This window comes from Melitaea cinxia, chromosome 5 (assembly GCF_905220565.1).
Source record: "Melitaea cinxia chromosome 5, ilMelCinx1.1, whole genome shotgun sequence".
Lineage (NCBI taxonomy): Eukaryota > Metazoa > Arthropoda > Insecta > Lepidoptera > Nymphalidae > Melitaea > Melitaea cinxia.
In genome coordinates this window covers 17,906,392-17,928,015 of record NC_059398.1, presented here as the reverse complement: position 1 = coordinate 17,928,015, position 21,624 = coordinate 17,906,392, and the positions used below count along the sequence as shown (strand labels likewise).

Sequence of the window (21,624 nt, the reverse complement as noted above, 5' to 3'; positions counted from 1 at the left end):
GAGGGTGGTGGGAAGGGGGAGGCCGCGACCCGGTCACGAGTCACGAGTCGCGCGTCGACAGTGCGGCCGCGGCGCTCGCCGGCGCACCGCGCCGCCCTTTCCTACCGCAGAGTGCGCCGATCCCATTCGAATGTTTAATCTGTGCTTGACACGCTTCACACTACTAGGATACTAACGAATGATGTGGATAAAGATGATCGTTTATAAATATTTCACAGTCGAAATAGATAGCTACGTGTTCTCAATTTTACAGATGCTCAGAATTAAGTAATATTTTTACATGTTTAGAATTGTATCGTAGACAGAGTCGTTTTGCGGCTTTCGTATCGTTTAAGGTTGTGCTTTGGGCTTATTATTGTGATACGTGGATATATTGAGTACGGTTCATTTCTATTTTGTATATTACCTACTGTACGTTAAGATTACATTTAAAAAAATTTGATTCTTTTTCATAATTTTCTAATAACGGACATCACTGATGTTGTGGACGACTTTAATTAGCATATAGTTATAAAAAGACTTCAACTAATTATACGCTAAATATAATAAACAGAAAAGTGACTTGAAGTGAAGTTGCAAGTGTGAGTGAATGCACCGTGAAAATGATAGTCGAAATACAAGAGGTAACACAATCCGTAGCCACTCGACCATGCACTGTTCATTACCCATCGCGATGTCCTGTAAATAGTACCTCCTAGAGTCACCTTATGATATTATTTGCTGTTCGATCCATCATGAATGTGAAAGTGATAAAACACGAGTATTAAGTGAGAAGAATTATGACCCCTTCTACTTTTACTCGAGTAAGTTATTTACATTTATAAGCGTTAAACTCTTATTATTTATTTTAAAGTACTGAAGACTCAGTCCGTGTAGAGTTCAATGACAAACTTTGCTTGTAGCTTTATTCGTAGCTGTTACATTTTTCGTTTCGCATGTCGAGCAATCAGCTGATCACTGAACATGACAATGACATTTCCGTCGAAGAAAATAAAGTCCGATGACTCGGCGCCAGATGATTCCAGAATGTAACTAGGTCTCAATTTCCCACGGTTGGGATAGTCCAGTCTAGATTAAAGATCGTTGAGGGCGATGTCAGTAGGTCAACGCACAGTGCGTGCGGCGAGGGGCGTGTCAGTAAGGGCGCGAGGGGTGCGGGAAGGGAAGGCAAGCAAGGAGGGGGCGCAGGTCGCTCGGGCATTGCACCGCTGCATCCAGTGCAGGCTCTACGGACGCCGGCTACGATACGTAGCCGCTACGCCGTAGCACCTACACTATGCATGACCCGTTCTTTGTAGAATGACATGAATACGCGTTTCTTCTTTTTCATTTCTCTTATATTGAAAACTTTTGAAATCTGATTTAATGGTGAGAACACAGTTTACGTCAGTCTGTCTTAGAACAATTGAAACGATCAGAATTTTACAATTATTGCCCAAAACTTAAAAAAAAAACTGCATAGTAATTACCTTTTTAAAAATGGTGATAAAAGTTCAAATAAAAAGATTGAAATACTTTAACCAACATCAGATTATCCTAATTTTTAATAAATTTGATATGCATAAAAACAGTATTCTTCTTTCGTAATTTTTGTATCTCTAACCAATAGATATCTCATGTCCTTGCTTTTTCAAAGTAATAAGAAGCTTAATAACCCTTAAAGATAGGTAACACACGATCAAATCTAGCACGTTTCATAACCACCGCTCTCATTTTTTTTTTGTCCAAAACGCTACCGCATTAAAAGTAAACCTTTCATTAGCGCCGTTTTATATTTCATTCATTATGCATTGTTTTAGCATCCACTGTATTTTAAATATTACTATAATTTCATTTATTTAATCGAAAAAAAAAAAATAATTAAAAAAAAATTAAATATTCCTTTTTTTAAACAAAATGTAACATAATGATAACAATAACAAAAATATTTGAGAAATTTGTTATTTGAATATAGTGGGGCTTAATGACTTAGTATGTGTAGTGAATGTGCATTATTATTAATTAAAATTGTATGTGTTTGTTATTAGGAGGTTAGAGGGAAGAGGCCTTTTAAGATATGGGACAGTTCGAGAAATGTGAGGAAGGGTCTAGTCGTGACCAGCTTTGAAGAGCTCATTCATAGAGGTTAGTATGATACGAGTCCATATCTATAATAATATTATAAAGAGGTAAAGTTTCTAACTTTGTTTATTTGTAGGGGGTAATCTTCGCTAATACTACTCCGATCATTAAAATTCTTCCACTAACAGTAAGCTACACTATACAGGAGTGATATAGGCTATATTTTATTGTTATTAAACAAAAAAATTCAGTGATAAATATATGTATATGTAAATCAAGTCGGAGAAATACGCAAGCAAGATGAAAACTTTACAATTGCATCACAAAAATAATTAACGCCCAACGAAGTGGGCACGGATCAGCTAGTTTTATTATAAGGCTAGGCGGGCAAATAAGCGTACGACTCTCACCTAACGGTAAGCGATTACCGTAGCTTATAGATGTCTACAACAACGGGAGATTGCCCAAGAGTTATCACTTTACTCACCACAGGAACACAAAACTGCTTGAAAGCATTATTTAGCTGTGATCTTCTGTAAGGTTGAAGTACTATTCCAGTCAGGCTGCTCTAAATTTCGAGAGAGATGTCTCCTGCTGTGCCCTACCTTAGTGTATACAAAATAAGTAATCTAAAGATGTTAAAAACCCAACTACGACAAGAATATCATAAAACAACCCCTATAACCTATAACTCACAATTGAATAAAAATAATCTGCTAAAAACCTTAATTTATAACCTATACCTACTATATATAATACTATGAAAAAAAAAACAGCTGTACCTAGTCATCAAAATCTAATTTATTTTACTTTTTATTTTTATTATAATTTAGTATAACAATGATTTATACGTAAAATAGGTTCTTGTTCTTCGTCATTTTAAGTACTAAAGTTATTTCACACGAGTAGGTACAAATTTATACTTTTGTTATTATCTTTAACTTGATTTTAATTCACTTCAAAATATCTGTGATATAATTAACAGATCTTTTGGATAACATACGACGGTAGACTAATAAGATTATTGGCATTAATATAACATTTAGTGGAACCAAGCCGACTCTAAACCACAAGATGCACCCAGCGTTGTAATTCACTTACCGAGGTCAATAAGATTTGACGCAGTTCGCGCGACCCGCTTTTAGTTCCAGCCACACTTAGATAATACGAGCCAATTAAGAGGTTTTCGAGAGAAGTTAGAGGTGACAATTCTAAAATTGTTTGTGGGATTTTATTATACATGCGAATACCATAACCAAGAAAGGAGACGTGCACTTTGCGCAGTCGGAATCTTGGAGTTACAATTTTGTTATTCCTTCTCGTGTTTACAACGCGATTATTACTATTAATTAAAATTAATATTAATAATTAATTATTTAATTACTATTAATTTAATGAATATTCTGGTGAATATACATAATATTTTAATTAATATATTGCGACGCAATTGTTATTATATATGTCTACCTTTTGAAAAACATCCCGTAGACTCGAACTCCAAGATCGTAAATGCCGCGAACAACCCTTTTTGCAAGATAAATTCATATCATTACCCCACAGTAATAGACCGTAAGACATAACACTATGGAAATAGCTAAAAAAGCTAAAATATATTAATAGATATTTGCCGAGACGACTCTATAAAATAAATCTATAAATATCTTTAACACACGCACACGATCCTAAAGCTGACTGTTATAGCTATTTTTTTTTCATAAATATACATGTATAAATCAAAATCAAAATCAAAAATAGCTTTATTCAAATAGGCTCCAAGATCACTTTCGAATCGTCATTTTACAAATTAAAACTTTAAAATAAATTATTATTTTTATAAAAGTGAAGCTACCACCGATTCGAAATGTAGATTCTGCAGAGAAGAATCGGCAAGAAACTCCAAAAATTACACCCATATTCAGACGGGGATCGAACCCGCAACCCGCGGAACAGAAAGCACGGCCACTACAAGCTGCGCCAACGGGCTGGTCAAACCTTCTCCTCCACTTGAGATAGAGTGAGATTTCACCCGAAAACGCGTCACATAATTAATAGAAACCCCCTAAAGTAGTTTGATGATGAAAAAGAGAATGTGAAAAGCCTTTATCTAATGAACACCGTTATCCGTCAGTTAGTTTTATCAGGAACAATTGAATCAGGCCAATGTACTCGTAAAAGTATTCGAAATATTATAGAACATAAATCTAATGGAAGTACGCCTATGTATATTCTATTTTATATTTTTTTCTTTTTGACGGTTAATCAACTGAAATAATGAAGAAATATGGCGATATGTGACATTTAATGGTTCGGTTGAGTTAGGTTAATCAGTTATTGCCGGGGCCCGGAGGCTTTGTCTACCGCCGGGGCGAGGTACCGAATGCTAGCGCGACCCCATCTCGCCCCACACAGGCGGACGACTGCCCACACGTGGTGGTTTTTTAGTCAGTAGGTGTCTGACATAACCCTCTGGCGCCCCCGCGTTGGAGGGTATCCATGATGGATGTTCCCACGTAAAAAAAGGTTAACATTTAGCAGAAATTTAATGTCGTATTTTTATTTATACACGGTGAGGTTATATTTTCATATACTATGGTTATTTTTTTTACAAAAGTAACTTTTGCAGTATTTTTTCAAATGATTTCTTAAATATCTTATTATGTGTCTAGTGACACGACGTGGGCTAAATAAAAGGTAAAAGTTATTTAAACAGTTACACGGGTATCCATCACCCTAAAACAGAGTAGAGTAATTGATTAAGTGCAAAGCTTAGTCTAACAAGAGAACAAAATCTTTATCTAGTACACAAGAAGGCGGTTAAGTACAATAATGTAATATTTCAGGACACTTTTCTCTAAAAACAGCTTCATTGCCGATAAAATCTTATATATAAAATTCTCGTGTCACAATGTTAGTTACCATACTCCCTCGAAACGGCTGGACCGATTTTTGTGAAATTTTGTGTGCATAATATCAGGTAGGTCTGAGCATCGGTTAATATCTATTTTTGATACCCCTAAGTTATATGGTGGGGGGATTAAGGGGGTTAATAACATATATGGCATAACAACGTTTGCGGGGTCAGTTAGTTTTTATATAAAAGAGAACTAAAATTATGGGTAAACAAAATTTACAAATAAAATAATCAATTCTTTAATAAAATAAAAGAGTTTGTGTATCTGGGTTCAAAGTTTACAAGAGATGGAAAGTGTGAGAGCGATATTGAAAGAATAGTGAATGCAGAAGAAAAATACTCATGTACGGAAGTGAAAGTTGGGTATGGCAGAAGAAACATGAAAGCAGAATAAATGCAGTTGAGATGAGAGCGTTGAGAAGTATGATAGGAGTTAAAGTGAGTGACAGGATAAGAAATAGTGAGATAAGAAAACGTCATGGTCTGAAAGAAGATGGAGTGACAAAATTGAGAAAGGTATGTTTAGATGGTTTGGTCATGTCGAGAGAATGAGTGAAGAACGACTGATGAAAAAAGTGTATAAGGCGAGTGTGAATGGAAAGGTTGGAAGGGGTAGACCTAGGCGGACGTTCCGAGACCAAATAAGGGACGTCTTGAAAAAAGGTCAGGTCAAGAGTACCCTAAACCGAAGAGCATGTATGAAGGTAATAATAAAAGTGGACGAAGCGAAAGAAGTATGTAAGGATCGTAGCAAGTGGAAAGAGGTGGTCTCTGCCTACCCCTACGGGAAAGAGGCGTGATTATATGTATGTATGTATGTTTAATAAATTTCACAAAAATTATATATATTAATACGCTAAGGTTATGTAAGCTTGCCTTTTTAGAAAAAAATCTCACAATTACTGAACATAAATTATATATCATTTTATTAATTGCTTGCTCTACCGGCATCCACAAAAAAAATATTGATTTTTTTTGTAAATTATTAATTATTAAAATTATATACAGGACGGCTTTAATTTTGAAACAACGTTAACGTGATTGACGAGCGATACATTTTTTACTTAGTGCGAATTATCCGCATGGGTATTACTAGTCATAACTATACTTGTGTATGTCTTTCAGGAAAAGAGAAGCTATCGGTAGCTGCGAGTGAGCCAGTCCGATTGGTGCTAGAGAGTGACGGCACCCAAGTCGAGGACGGCGAGTACTGGCGCACTCTCCCGCCCAACACTGTGCTATTACTGCTGCGGCAGGGAGAGCGATGGTACCCCACAGGCGTCGACGTTATCAAGGCTGGTAGGTGCTGCAGCGATGGTGTATCTTACTTATAGGCTATATAAACGCATGACGGCTTTTTATACAAAGTCACCATGAAATATGTTAGATAATATAACTTAGAATTTCATTTCAAGTAAAATATTTATTTGTGTTGTGTAGTGTTTAACTTTTAATTATATAAACATTATGCTATTCCAGCTATATCGGCTATACCGAAAATTGTATGCGAGACGATACACGCTCTCGAGCTGCACGATGAGACACCTTCATGGAAAATCATGGACAACAAGGGGCGCGTCACAGTGGTACTGCACTGGGACCAACGGCCTCAGGCGTCTCCGGCAGCACGGTCGCCCTCGCGTCAGGCGAAGCCAGACCGGCGGCCCTCGCTCGTCATACAGACCTCCCTGGAGCGCCCGCAGCCCCCACCGCCGCATATCACCGTTGTGAACCACGATGAGCCAGGGCCGGCGCGCGCGCGCCTCTCGCGGGCCTCCTCCTCGCTCGACCACCACGTGCACACGGCCGAGTGCCGCGCTGCCGCGCCCCCTCCCCATGCCACGCCCCCCACCCCGCCCACGCACTCGCATCCCCATCGTCCTCCGACGGACGAATGCGATTTCCACTGCTGTGCACTACATGAGGAGGGTAGACGTATCGCAGTGCACAAAAGCGTTGCCACGTCTCCGATTCAGGATTCCCAGCCGCGCGCTTCACCTCAGGGACGACCGAAGGGCCACGTCCGTTTTCTCGATGCCGAGTCTGCGCGTCGGGGTGAACGAGACTCGTCGGAGAGCGAAACCGAGAACACCCTAGTCGAAGATGAAGCAGTCACATCGGAAAAGTTCCTCCTTCTTATCGATCAGTTGAGCGTCGATCAAAAGCGGCATCTGACCATCAAGGACATAGGCATCATACTCGAGAGACTCAGTTCCAAGATACTCGACGTGGAGAGGTTGGACCGAGAGTCGGAATCGGACGATTGTTACAACTGGACGATCAAGGCGACGATTAGAGGAGACGCATTGAGGGAGCTCGGCGTGATATACAATGGAAATTACTACGCGATCAGTGAGCACCCGGGTTACCGGGAGGAAAATGAGGAGGCTGGTGACGAGGGCGAGGAGGAGGAGGAGGAGGACCGGCTCTGATCGGGCCTGTGCGGCGCCGCCGTGCCCGCCGCCGCCGCACTGCGCCTAGCGCTGTGCCGCGTCGCCGCGCGCTGACCCGCCGCACCACTCGCCTACCATCACTGCCATTTTAAACCGCAATAAAGCAATATAGGTTACTAGATCTCGCCGGTGAGTCGACCGAAGTCCGGCGCTAACTCTAGTGGAGAGGTCGATCTTCCGCCCTAGATGTCCGACGCCGTACCCGGGTACAGATAACTGAGAACGGAGGAAGATCTATTCTCGAACCCGGCGCGTTGTGTCGTTAAATGTTTGTAAGTAGTGTGATCGCAGCTAGGAGCGAACATCCCAGATGGTTAAAGACTTTTTATGAAATTGCAAAAAGGCTGAGTCGACCCGATGAACGGGCCGGTTGGGCGACGACGCCGAACTCTAGTTTATAATAGCGAAATAAAGTAAGTAAAACTGACTTCCTATCGAATACTAAAACGGTTACTGATGTGTACGAGTCAGTTCACCTTTTTGAATCGATATTCTTACACAAATTCGCGTGTGCACGTTCGGATGTTTACTATAGCGTAATGTGTATTGATTCCGACGTCGAACGAACAGCAGCACAAATATTTATCATCGACATTATTGTCTTTATAATTAGGTAATAATAAATTATAGGAGAAGTAGCGACGAATAACGATGTCACTTCATGAATCCGCCGCTTTTTGATAACAAAATTCAATGATTAAGTGTATTCGGAGTTAAGTTATTACTTCATTGGTTTTCGTGTTCTTTTTCTTTGGTTCATAATATTTCCATTTTTGAAAGGTAGGCCTAAATAAATTCTTTAACAGTAAAAAAAGATATGCGATTTTTAATTTTCAGTTATGTAATGTGACTAACGCTCAAAATTTTATGACGTTGAATATGGTTAAACCTTTTTAAAACAATAAATGTAGCGAATGTATTAGCCGGTCGCCGTGTCGTACCGTTGTTGACCGGATTCTAAATAATAAATAATCTTTATAATCATACTTTGCTCACGTATCGTATTCGCATTTTATGATAACGATGAATTAACTGTGTGTAAGGTTTACGGATGTAGCGTGTTCGAGGTGATAACTTGACCGGGCTAGACTGACGAGCGTGTCGCTTTTGTGCCATATTTTAACCTTACCGGTAGAAGTACACCGCGCCCGGGGCCCAGAGCCCGGGAGCCCGGGGCCTGCCCGTCGAGCTCGAGCGTACGAGTCGAAGCGACGACTCGCGATCGGAGCGTACGTACCCAAGGCTATACTAGAGTACGATAAAGCAAGTTTAGTTTATAAACTGTGTTAAAAAAAGGTTGTAACTAAAAATACGATTATACAGCAATTCGTCGCGACATACCAAATTGGTATTTGGTAGTTGTAAGTCGATTCTCGTGTATTTATAAGCTCTATGATATCGTAGTATTATTGTATAATGTTTTTAATTTTTGTATAGTACTGATACGTCACTAATGTATAATATATTGAAGTTCAATAAGTTTTACAGTCCCCGTCGGGGTGTCATAGAATGTATAGTTATTTAAGATGTAATATTACGATTATTAAATTATTACGGAGTGGGCGCCGGTCGGGCACTCAGATCCTGACGCGTGGGGTCTCACTCCTGTCGCGTTTGAGTCAAAGATTGTATACATTTTGATGTACTGTGTACGATACCTGTTGTTTATGTGATATCCGTTTTTTTTAAATAAGTTTAGAACGGTTCATGAAAGTATTTATAATCATCTAAATTTAGTTAACTTTAATATTTATGAATAGGTTGAGTGGGCCAACAGTTAACCACCTAATTTTCAGATCAACATTGTACGTAACTGTTAATTCAAAATGTAAGATTCACTGCAAAAAAGTATAACTACACGGATGAGCGTGATAACTCGCCGCAAATTGGAATGTAGGAGAGCAACTGTTTCGGCATCGAAATTTCTAGTATGCACAGGGCGACAATGTCGCATTTAAAAAGGTGGGCGGTGAATTGCTCTGTACGAGTGGCTAACTGTTGGGCTACCCTAGTTATCTTTAAAAAAAGTTTTTTTTTAAAGTTTTAAATGTACATTACGTGGTTTATTTTATTTTATATTAAAAATTGTTGTATCATGAAACATAGTTTTAAAATTTAATTAAAATTGATTATTAATGTTTTAGTGTAATTTTTAAAGTAAAAATTGATTTCGTCTTTACGATTGCATTTTATGTGAAACAAAATTTTCATGAACCGGATAATAAAAAGCATTTTGATGTTTTGATACATAAATTATAAGAATTTGTTTTTAAGGTTTGATATTGTGACTTGTCTTTATCAATTCTAATTAAATAATTTCTATAAAATACTATTGCTATAAACCTTTAGGTGAAGCTATTTCGAAAAAAAAAGTGGCTATGTTTCATGAAGGTGTAACGGGAATAAAGATACTATTATATAGAATAAAAATCATGAAATAATCACATGTTGATGTTAGAAACAAGAGTGTTACAAAATATGAGAGATTAAATTTTTTTTTATTCGAAATACCAGTGACTTCAAATGATTTTTTTTTGTTGTCGAAATTTATACTAAATCAGACTAAGGCGACGCGAATAAATCATAAATATATTTAGTTTAAAAATTTCGTAAAGTATTTTTTAACAAAAATTTGATAGCAAAATATTTGATTTTAATTTAAGAAAATTTTATAAACCAAAAACTAGAAAATATTACAATTATATATTATTACTTTTACATGTGTGTTATAATTTATTAAAATTTTAAGAATTTATTTGTATAGTTTAAAAATACTATATTGATACTGTTTACCAATTCTGTGTAATACTTAGATTTTTTTTTGTTTACCACTAAGTCGGTAATTTACATTTAAGTTTTTGCTATCGGAGACATCTTAATTTTGAAAATAGTATTGAAACTTTATGTAATTCGCTGTTTGAACAAAATTTTACTAAGGGTGTTATCTCGACTGCTCCGAAATATTTCAATTGTATCTTCCTTATGTACTTGATATTGATGTAATCAACCGTATTACATTGGCCCCGATGTAGCTATATAAAAATCTTTGAAAAAAAATTGAAATTTCAAATGCAAATAATAACTGTAAGCTATTCTATTATAAACAGCGATTTTTTTATTATTTACATTAAGTATTCATTGCAATATAAAATGTGGACAAGTCACTAAAAAGTTGCGGAAATTTTATATTTATACATATAATAAAATGGTAGGAAAGTCAAAACTGTACATTGAATATTTTTTTTAAAAGAATACTTGGGGTGTGATCTACAATCGATACCGAAGCCAAAAATATAGTTCTTAGAATATTTGTCTGTTTGTATGTATGTCCGGGATAAACTCAAAAAGTACTGGATGAATTTACTTCAAATTTGGCAGGAATATTATTAAGAAGTCGGGTCAGCATATAGGCTACATATTATCACGCTATCATCTACGGGGAACGAGCAGTGAACCTTTATTTCTTCAACGCATTCTGTAACAACGTGTAATCTAACGACGCATATTTGAATGTTGTTATTATGTTAATAACCATGCTATAAGCTAGCTTCATACTATAAATAAAGACATTCTGTAGTATATTTAGTATCAGCATTGCACCCGTGCGAAACCGGGGCGGGTCGCTAGTTACTAAAATAAAATAGAATTTAAAAACAGATATTTTGTATTGGATTTCACGTGGAACGGATGTGAACAATTCGAATTGTGTTTCTGATATAAGAACAGAGTTTAAAGTACTTTTTATGTAATAAGTTACTTTGTACAGCCACGCAATAAGAGTAAATGTTTAGTGTAAAAGTATCCTTTAAATACATTCACTAGTTTTTTTTTTTTAATCCAAACTGCCAGCAAGGTCTTTGTAAAAAATATTTTAAATAAAAAAGGCGTAATTATTAATAGGTATATAAATTTTGTTTTTTGTTTTAAAAAATTGAAGTCACTGTATATTTCCATATTTAAAAACATACGTAAAACTAATCTATTGTAAAGTTATCGTATTATAGTCAACAGAGGAGAGCACACAATAAATAAATAATTTTAATATTATAATGTCGCGTTGTGGATTTAAACTAAAAAAAAAAACAAAAGATTTTATATTAACCCACGGTTAATTTTCATTTAGTTAACACACGGTTTCAATTTACATATGATTTCGCTTACTAGGTATAGACTTTAGATAGAATTTGTATAGGGCCCATGTAATGTCTATCTCTAGTAAGTAAATCTATCTATCTCGTTCCCTTATTAGAAATAAAATTCTGAGATGATTATGGATGAGTTTATGGATCTCATGTCAGAATTTTATATCTAGGTAGTAAAATCAGAGATTATTATTGAGATGGGCAAATTATTTCTGATTAAGATTATCTAATTACAGATAAATTATTTTATTCGAATGAAAAACATTTGAAAACCGTATAGATTATAAAATAATTTTGGAATGTGTTATGAAAAGATGGATCTGTTGTTATGTATGTATTATTTTTAAGTGTTGTGTGTTCAAGTGCCAAAAAAGTTTGGTTTTTATTTATTTTATATCGAAGTCTTAAATCTTCAATTTGCTGTATTTAATGTTAAACAAATAATGACGTTATAATATAATATGTTATTGATTGCTTATTGAATAATAATTATAACTTTTCATAGTTATGTAATAACACTTTTTAATTTTTTTAACTCCTATAAGGTCGACAAATGACATTAGTTGTGGTAATGGATGTGCCAAATTAGTATGTACGATTGTATGTTACATTAAAATCATTTTGTAAAGAGTTAGTATATTCTAGTGTTGTACTTTTTTGTATATCAGCTGTTACACGACTTCGATAATTTATTTTAAATATTTCTCTGTATTTGTGTGTGATTCTAATAATTTATTAGCGACTGAGATACCGGTTTCCGTTAGTAACATTAAGCAACATCTCGAAAAAAACTTCACTGCCACTAATTTAAAAATAAAATATTGGAAACCATTAAAAATGGCGTTTTATTGATTTAATATTACTGTGGGATTAGTGACGTTTACAATGACAAATCCTTGGGCAGCAGTATAGCAGGAAATATGTTGCTAAAAATTTATACACGGAATGCATGGATTCTTTCCATCGCATTTAAAGATCGCAACTAAATAATACCGCTTTCAAACAGTATTGTGTTCCTGTGGTGAGTAATTGTGGTGGTATAGGCAGGTTATTTTACTCTTTGATTGCGAGTAAGGTCGGCAACGCGATTACGACGCTTCTGGTATTGCAGGTGTCTATAAACTACAGTAACCGATTACCATCAGGTGGGTGTCACGTGTGCTTCGTATTTCATAATAGATTTTCAAAATACCATTATTAAATTCTTTAAAACTATCAGTATTTGTCGTAGCCACTTTAATTAAAAACATTTTATTTACTTATTCTTTTTACAGTAAAACCTTAAGCTATAATATGTTTACCCTGGTTTACTAAACTCAATTAATTAATTTAACACTAGTCTAAAGTTTAAAGCATGTAACATATGGTCGATTTTCGAACAATTAAGGAGAGTGGAGCTGTTCCTAACTGTACTTGAGCAATTCTGCCGTCTATAAAGTTAAAGGCCGCTAAATGACAAAAACCAGTTTTGAGCTAGTCGAAAAAGGCGGCAAAATTTTTAAGCCGATGCTACTCAGTTTCTATGAAAGTCATTACCAAATATTTTTCTATAGCTTCTAAAATTTAGTGTGCGAATTTTTCTTTCGTAAGACTTGTAAATAAATTGCTTAAAATACAAAAACAATTATACTTAACTGGGTACATAATACAATGTGTTACATTAAGTACTTTAAAGACATTTATTATTATAGGTAAGATTAGAATATTTATGGTATGCTATTCAGTCTCAGGACTAATCAAAAATCGTTGCCTTTCTTAACTTTCGATTAACCCTTCCGGCAATCGAACCGGGAACCTACCGTACATCCGTGCATCCATAGTTTAAGCTTTAGCTACTTGTAAATCAAAAGCATCTGCAAAGCCACGCGTGTATACGTTAAACTAATTACATAACAAATCCTCCCGTAGGTACTGCATTGATGAAACACGTTTAGGACTAACGAAAGACACTGCTCGACAGCACTCGGTTTCAACTCTAAGCGGGTAGGTTGACTCAAGAACAATAGCTGGCTGCGTCTCGATTGTCGCACCTACTATTTTGCTGTAAACAAAACATTCTATTATAATAAATCGCATTGGGTAGTTTTATTGGTTTAAAATAACTACATAATAAAATAAAATACGTACCTTTGATAGTCGATACCTTCCCGCCATGATTAATTTATTACGGAGGAAACACACAGCACATTTGGGCCTTGAACGAAATACCATAGAGTAAAATTATATATAGATACGTATTGTATTTATGTATGCTTAGAGTTGCTTGTGCTTGACACAGAGTATAATATACATCATACAACAAACAATAATTAATTTTAATAATATGTTATTTTTGTGGCGTTTCTAGGAAACGTTGCGAAATGAAAGTGTCCTAAAACAAATGAAATAAGATATCATCGTAGAGTTAATAAAAGTGGTCGCAATATGGTGATTGATTTTAACACGGTGCCATTGTCCGCACTCACAAATGAATCTCGAAATTTATTGTGCTCTCGTTTAAACACAAAAAAAGTTTTACCAATCGTTGGACCCGATAATCTATCGAGACACAGGTATTTACATTTCAATATAACCTTTCATTATTTTATATTTTTGTTGCTAATTACCTAATACGTTGTTGTTATGAATGTCAAAGCGTTATCACATTCTAGTTCAATCTATGTTAGTTTAAAATATCGTAAGAAGATAGTTAATAAATTAAATTCTATTTAATGAAAATTAGCTTTGTAATATTAATAAAACAGAATAAATTAATCAATTACAATATATTCGATAAGCACGCTAGATTTGTTGTGATTGCAAGACAATGTTCTTATTCTTTGTATATTTTGTGAAAAAAGTTCCGAAATATTTTCTTTTGAGCACAAAATAATGTTTTCTCACATATATGGGTTTAAGAATTAGTCGAATGCTATTATTCAACAAAATGCACACGTCCAAAAATTAAAGATATTGAAGAATTTACATTTCAAGGTGCTTTTTCATCTACAAACACTCAAATCGTAACAATTTTAGTTACAATAATTTTTCACTGAATATGAACATGGTTAGTTTGTAGTTAAGTTGACTCACTTGTGTGACCCTGTTTAATATTATCATGACTGAGTTGACTCATATTTGACATTCCGAAACTGAACTTGCACATTCTAAGGTTTCAGTCCATTATATGCTTAAATTTATTTTATTTCAGAGATTGGAGAGGGCTAGCGTCACTTGTAAACATAACTGTTGAGGAAGCAAGTAGTTTGAATGAGTGTCAGAATAAAACGGCTACAATTTTAACAAAATGGCAAGGTTTTAATGACGGTACAGCTACCGTTGGTCGTCTTTTAGTATATTTACAAATTTTAGACAGATACGACATTTATGAGGATTTATTACTGCTTGCTAAAGAAGAGAAACTGAGTGGTATGTACTAAAGTTTATTATCTTAAATTTGTAAATGTTAAATAAAATAAATATAATAAAATAACTGGAAGGCACACATGACTCTGAGTATTATACAGCACATAGCTGTGTGGTCAGCTTGGTGACATAAAAACAACAACGCAATGATATGACAAATACCTACTGTTGGTAAAAAAATTGTTATTAAATCTACAGAGGGGTACTGTGGTGAATTAACTTTGATCTCACTCTTATATGGAAGGTTATAACTTGCCCTGCAGTGGTATGCTCACCGCTTGTTACAGCTTAGTTCAGTTATGTAATGGTTATAATATTTAATCTGCAATAAATTGGTGAATAAAATATGTAGGTTAAAAAAAAAAAAAGATTTGGAATTAGTGCTTAATGTAACACTAAGGTTTTAAATTTGACTTCTATGTTGAACTGAAAAAAATAACCATTCAAAAACTTTTATCAAGTCATTTTTGTTTTTTTTTTTAAATAAATGAGTCCAATGTTTCAGCACAAAAATAATACATCTCGCTTCTTTCTTCAATGTTCAAATAAAATTGCATTCGTATTGCATTCAGCCTGTGACATTCGACTGTTTGGCGTAGGCCTCTTTCCTCATGTAGGAGAAGGATCAGAGCTTAATCCACAACGCTGCTCTAATTCAAATAAATACATCTAAATAATACAAAATACATTTGAATATGACTTGAATCAAATGTTTTCTTATATGTAATTAATGAAATAATGTTTTGAAGATAAATATTGAATTATAAACTAATTAAGTAGATTGTTGTTTTGATAACATATGATATCTGAATGAATATCTTGATTTGAGTTTCAAGTGTATGTATATTTTCTTCAAAGGAGAATTATTATAAAAAATAATTGGAAAATTGTTTAGCATGGCAAAGGCACTTCCATTAAGTTCCCCAAAAAACATTCACCTGCATGTATGCAAGACTAAAATATATGTGAATATGCAAAAAAATTTAAACATTTTTTACCTTTTCAGTTTCAACGAATCTTACTAATGACAATCAGGTGGAAATTGCTCTAGACGGCACTGATGAAGATATCATCACATATGATGACAAATTGTTTGGCAGACCTCAGCGGTACCACGCATACGTGCTGTACGCTAAAGAAGATAAAGATTTTGTCGATGAGCTACTTTTACGAATGAGGCGCGAAGGATTCAAGGTATATTATATAAGTCAGTTCAGCCTATCGAAGTCAACTATTGGACAGTAGAAGCCAATCATCCTGGCTGTCTGCAATCTGCAATAGATGGTTGGTCTGTGCTATATAAATAAAAAATTATATGGTGTCATGGGACACCAGGTAGGAACGAAGATCCTTCAGATAGTATAGAAGATTGTGTTGCACAATTTGAAAAAAAATATATTGAATTTTATATTTATTTTCTAGTTCTGGTCGCCCAGCCAAATGTCAAGCCTGCCGTAAGGAACTTAGTTCCAATAAGAAATAGTATCTCTACCAACAGTTTTATCAGTAACGTAGTCTTAAACATGTGGTTAAATAGCAACTTGAGGTACATGAAAAATTTTCAGCATGAGTGAACTTAAATAGATTAATAAAATATGTGTTTAGAACATATAAAACAGTTCTCAATACTGAATGTCGTGAAAAATCAATAATATAAAGTGTTTGAATGGTATTTGATAGTTTTTTAATTTAATCTAAGACTTACTACGTCAATCATTTATATACAAGTTATTGTCATTATTTTCATTTTTTTAAATAACGGCTTTATTGCTGATAATAAGTTAAACATTTGATTTCTAGATATGTACAGAAGAAGACCTAGTGGCCGGTCATGCAACGAAGTTCGAGCCGGTTTCAAGACTCATCTCCGATCGCTGCCGGTACATCGTCCTGATCTACTCGCCAGACTTCTTGAGGAGTCCTGCGATCAATTTCTGTATGAATTTGGCTCAAGCGGATTCAATCAGTATGTATTATATATATCACTTAAGTGTTCCGTAACACGTCATATAATAAATGATAACAATTATATGAACACATTAGGAAAAGAATACAGAAAGCAGGGATGTACAAAGGTGGTCCTATTCCTGAACAGTGATTTCTTCAAGATAACATTTAGGCATATGACATTTTTCCCCTTAACGCACTAAGCGATTCGCTAGTACATTCTTGATCCGTACGGCCAAAGAATGGAACTCTACCAGCATCTGTGTTTCCAGAAAATTATATCCTGGGGATCTTTAAGTCACGAGTGAATAGGTTACTTCTAGGTAAGCGTGCTCTGTCTTAGACCGCATTTTCACTTATCATCAGGTGAAATAGTGGTCAAACGCAAGCCTATCATTGTATACAAAAAATAAAAAATGACACGATAGCAATGAATAGAAAGTGTAAATAGCAAACATTTGTATTGGCCAGCCTGCTCCAGATTTTGAGCAGGATATATCCTGCTGTACACGTAGTAAATATAGAGACTATTATGACTTAACCACCACGATGGTTTCCAGGCAAGCGCCAGAGCAAGATGGTCCCGGTGATGTACCGGCAGTGCGTGCTGCCGGGCCACATCGCGCACTACCACAGCCTGCGCTACTGCCAGGGCTCGGCCTCCGCCTACGACTTCTGGGAGCGCCTCTCGTACTCGCTGCGCATCGTCGACACGTCCAGGTACCGCGACACCACGCGACACAACCACTACACGACACGACCACTACACGACACGACACGACGAGACGCGACGTGACACGACACGACACGACACGACACGACACACCAGGCGAGTCGTGGCCGAATTTACCCTAGGGCCAAAAGGGCCATGGCCAGGGCGGTATTCTGCGAGGGGCTTCATATAAGGAATGTGAAAAAAATTTATAATGGGTATTGTTAATATTATTGAGCATGATATTAAAATTATGCGGAATAGATAGCCTAAAAAAATACATCTATCATCCAGGTGATGGAAGGGAGCCCGAAATACACTTGTGGCAAAGGGTGTATTGTAGCTGGTAGAGGCTTGCTTGGGATTGCTGAGAAAAACTACCCATTTAGGGTTTACGAAAAATACATATTTTCGATCGCTTTGACCTATTCCTATTATCCTATTAGATGTGTGGATATGGCATTAAAGAATATAGCCACCCCCTCTCTTCGCGTGGGTGTCGTAAGAGGCGACTAAGGGATAACACAGTTCCACTACCACCTTGGTACTTATAAAACCGACCGATGCAGCAGCATCTTCGGTGTAACAAAGCCAGCCTTGCGGTCACCAACCCGCCTGCCCAGCGTGGTGATTTTTAGCGCGAAGTTGTAGAGGCCTATGTGCCTATGAATACGAATTGTGTGACACAAATAAAACACTGGAATCAAATATAATACTAGCCATAATTATTACGGTTGTTATTTAATTGCAAATCAAAAGTGTTCATTTTGTACTAGGTAAAAATACTAATTGTAATAAAAAAATAGTTACATCAAAATATTATAGTTTTATCAACAATTTATGTCCGTGGCTAATCATTATTTATATAAATGTACAGCTTTGATTATGAACGCACATCTAATAATGACTAGCGCATGCACAGTAATGTTGTTACAGAATTTTTTAAATAAAACAAGGGTTCTTTTTTTTACAACATACAGCTATTGATCTAAGTGGAACAGAATTTTATTTGAAAATGAATTGAAGGCAAGAATTGGGGAGAGATATGTTTAGTGTGAAAGAGACAACTACAAAACAAAATAAATTTAATTCGTAATCTACGAGTGTTCTCCAATCTTGACCAAATGCAATAAAAGTACAGTGCAGTTTTAAAATATACCCTGTGAAAAAAAAACAATCTAACCTAACTCAACAAACTAATTATCTGAATTACACAATAACAATCGCCTTGCAATGTATCTGCACATTACATATTTGTCAGATTGGCTGAAGTACAAATGGCGATATTTACAATGTCAAGGCAATGCGATAAGGAAGTTTGAATTATAATTATGTATTCTGTCCTGAGCATTATTTATAAAACGCTATATATCACTTGGTCCACATCCATAAGAAAGAATGCTATACAAAACCATATAACTTTGTTTAGCGTGTCATTTGAAATTTTAAGTATTTTGTGCTAAGCAAGTTTTGATATGCTAATTACTGCTGCATAATTAATTTTCTGTGCAATCAGTATATTTGGTATTAATAACAAAATTTAAAATTAAAGTACTGAAAAATCATCTCAATAAAAGTTACCTAATTTTTTTTTTTAATTTGTATTTGATTATAAGAATTGAAGACAGTCAAATTGTTTTATGGGTCAAATTGTTGCCTGAAATAAAGAATTATTATTATTATTATTATTACAGATTGAATAGCACAACTTCAACGTACTCCACAATGGACATAGCTGAGATGACACAGAGTTTATCTAATGGATATCGTCATGCCAACGGTCACAGGGATTTTCACCTCGCTCTACCGGATGTGCCAAGTCACAACCTTGAAACTTCAAGTATGAACGACCTACACAGCCTCCATTCGGATTACATACACACTTTTGATACTAAGTCTTTAAGCAATACAAGTCAGTCCAGTGAAATTAAGAAAAAGAAAAAGTATGGACCCTTTAGGAAAATAATGAACACTTTCAGAGGAAAAAAGCACAAAAAAGTTATCGCTGTCGAAAATTGAAAAGATTTTAAACTTGATTGGCTTATAACTTAATTTAACGGATAAGTATGACCAGTTGAATATTAAGTGAAAGATATAAACGAGATTTTTTAGTTAGTATTTTTGAATGAAATTAATAAAAATATTGGATATATTTTTAGATAGGTTCTTTACTGTTTTCGTAGGATGTTCTAGAAATTAAAAAAAGTATAAAATCAAAAATGTTACTTTAAAAAAAATGGAATTACGTGTTAAGGAGCAGTGGAGAGTAATCATTGCTACGTGAGTCAATAATTATTGTATATATTTATATTTTAAGAGAAAAATGATTTAAAAAAAAAATTAAGTGGAAAAAAAGAAAAATAATGAATACACTTTGTTGTACGCTACTTACAAAGGAATTGGCAGGAATTACTTAAATACAAAATTTATTTTTGTACAAGTGCAGTACGAGATCTAATAATGTGATAAAATCAATCAAAACGTAGGGGTTCCTTTCATCGTCTGTGATTGGTTCTGTCACCATTTTTATAAGGATATAACTGAGCTTATCACTTTAATAATTATTTTTTTAAGATTTGTTAAGTAAATGGCAATCTATTTTAAGACTGTTAGAGACGTATTTTTCATTTCCTAATAATCAATTACTGTATTGTATTATTACGAATTCACCAGCTTGCTTCGTGTCTAAAGGTTTACTTTAAAAACAAAATTGTGAGCATTCAGAAAAGTCATTTGGTTATAACGATTGTGTTATAATTTATAATATAAAAATATTTTTGATGAATATCTAATTAATTACAAAAAAATATATACATATATATAAGTCAAGTCCATTTGAAATGAAAAATATCACCTCTAGAATGTTCTTTGAAGTAATATTTGATACTAGCTGCCCAGACAGACTTCGTTCTGTCAAAAGTTAATAAATAGAAAAAAAAAATTGTATTAAACCTTCCGAGCCGAATTGGTCGAGCCATTCTCGAGTTATGCGCTTAGCAACATTCATTTTTATTTATATAGAAGATAACTTGAAAGTTACATATAATGATATAATATATATTTACTGTTTTTAGAATTTTATTTCACTAACAATGTTCCAAATATAATGTGTATGAGGTTTATAATAATGTTTATAATGTATATTTTGACGGATTTGTAAATAATAATTCAAAATTAAATATTATATTTTTGTTGGATGTGAATCACATAGTACAACATGTGATGTTTTCTACTTTTTTGGCATTGCTATATGCTGATATTGGGTATCGGTTAAGATTTTATTTTTCTGGATTGTACTCCTTAAGAAACGATATTAGGATATTTATCTGTGTGAGATACAGTGTGTGTACTTATGTACGCACGTTAGAAGTTATACTTCATTGGCTAGTTAACTTCACGTTGGTAACTTCTGTACTGTGTGGCTACGGCACTAAAGAATTTAGCCACCCCCTCTCTTCCCGTGGGTGTCGTAAGAGGCGACTAAGGGATAACACGGTTCCGCTACCACCTTGGAACTTAAAAAGCCGACCGCTGGCGGGATAACCATTCGACTGCTGGCTTTGAAATAAAGAATAACAAAAATAATTTGAAATTTACACTCATAATTTTACTCTACCGCGCCAAAAGAAGTATAACTTCAATAATATTCCAGCATTTACTGTACCGATATGAGGAGCAAGTGTCGACTAATGATTTTAGAATTTTATTGTTTCAATTAATTTGATTTATTATAATAAAGATTATTTTTTAAATGTCACGGTACATAGTCGTTCGAGTTCGAGTAGTCTAGTCGCGCGTCGGTATAGTGACGCACTCACTAACTTTACTACATTTACTATACATTTATATGACGTCATGCCATTATCTTAAGATTATATTGGGCATCACATTTATACATACATTTTTGTAGAATGAAATGTGAATTAAAAAATAATGAATTTTATGTTAATTCCTAAGATACTCCTAGTTTTACTATAGATCTCAGTGTAACTA

The 21,624-nt window shown here is 34.8% G+C and overlaps 2 protein-coding genes and 1 long non-coding RNA gene across 3 annotated transcripts; 2 read left to right on the top strand and 1 right to left on the bottom strand.

The window, feature by feature from the left end:
- The first annotated feature begins 602 nt into the window (after positions 1-602).
- Positions 603-7,404, top strand: LOC123654104. Its single transcript, XM_045590065.1, has 4 exons — positions 603-623; positions 2,028-2,124; positions 6,098-6,271; positions 6,452-7,404. The coding sequence occupies exons 1-4, from the start codon at positions 603-605 to the stop codon at positions 7,402-7,404; spliced, it is 1,245 nt and encodes a 414-aa protein (XP_045446021.1).
- A 5,818-nt stretch (positions 7,405-13,222) lies between these two features.
- On the bottom strand, positions 13,223-13,783 carry LOC123653378. Its single transcript, XR_006743081.1, has 2 exons — positions 13,695-13,783; positions 13,223-13,608 (listed from the first exon to the last, which is right to left on the bottom strand). It is a non-coding gene; the product is annotated as an uncharacterized LOC123653378 (long non-coding RNA).
- A 39-nt stretch (positions 13,784-13,822) lies between these two features.
- LOC123654103 (myeloid differentiation primary response protein MyD88) lies at positions 13,823-19,783 on the top strand. Its single transcript, XM_045590063.1, has 6 exons — positions 13,823-14,119; positions 14,758-14,975; positions 15,979-16,166; positions 16,773-16,938; positions 17,480-17,639; positions 19,326-19,783. Exons 1-6 carry the CDS (start codon positions 13,992-13,994, stop codon positions 19,648-19,650), a joined length of 1,185 nt encoding a protein of 394 aa, XP_045446019.1. The 5' UTR covers positions 13,823-13,991; the 3' UTR covers positions 19,651-19,783.
- Positions 19,784-21,624: the final 1,841 nt, after the last annotated feature.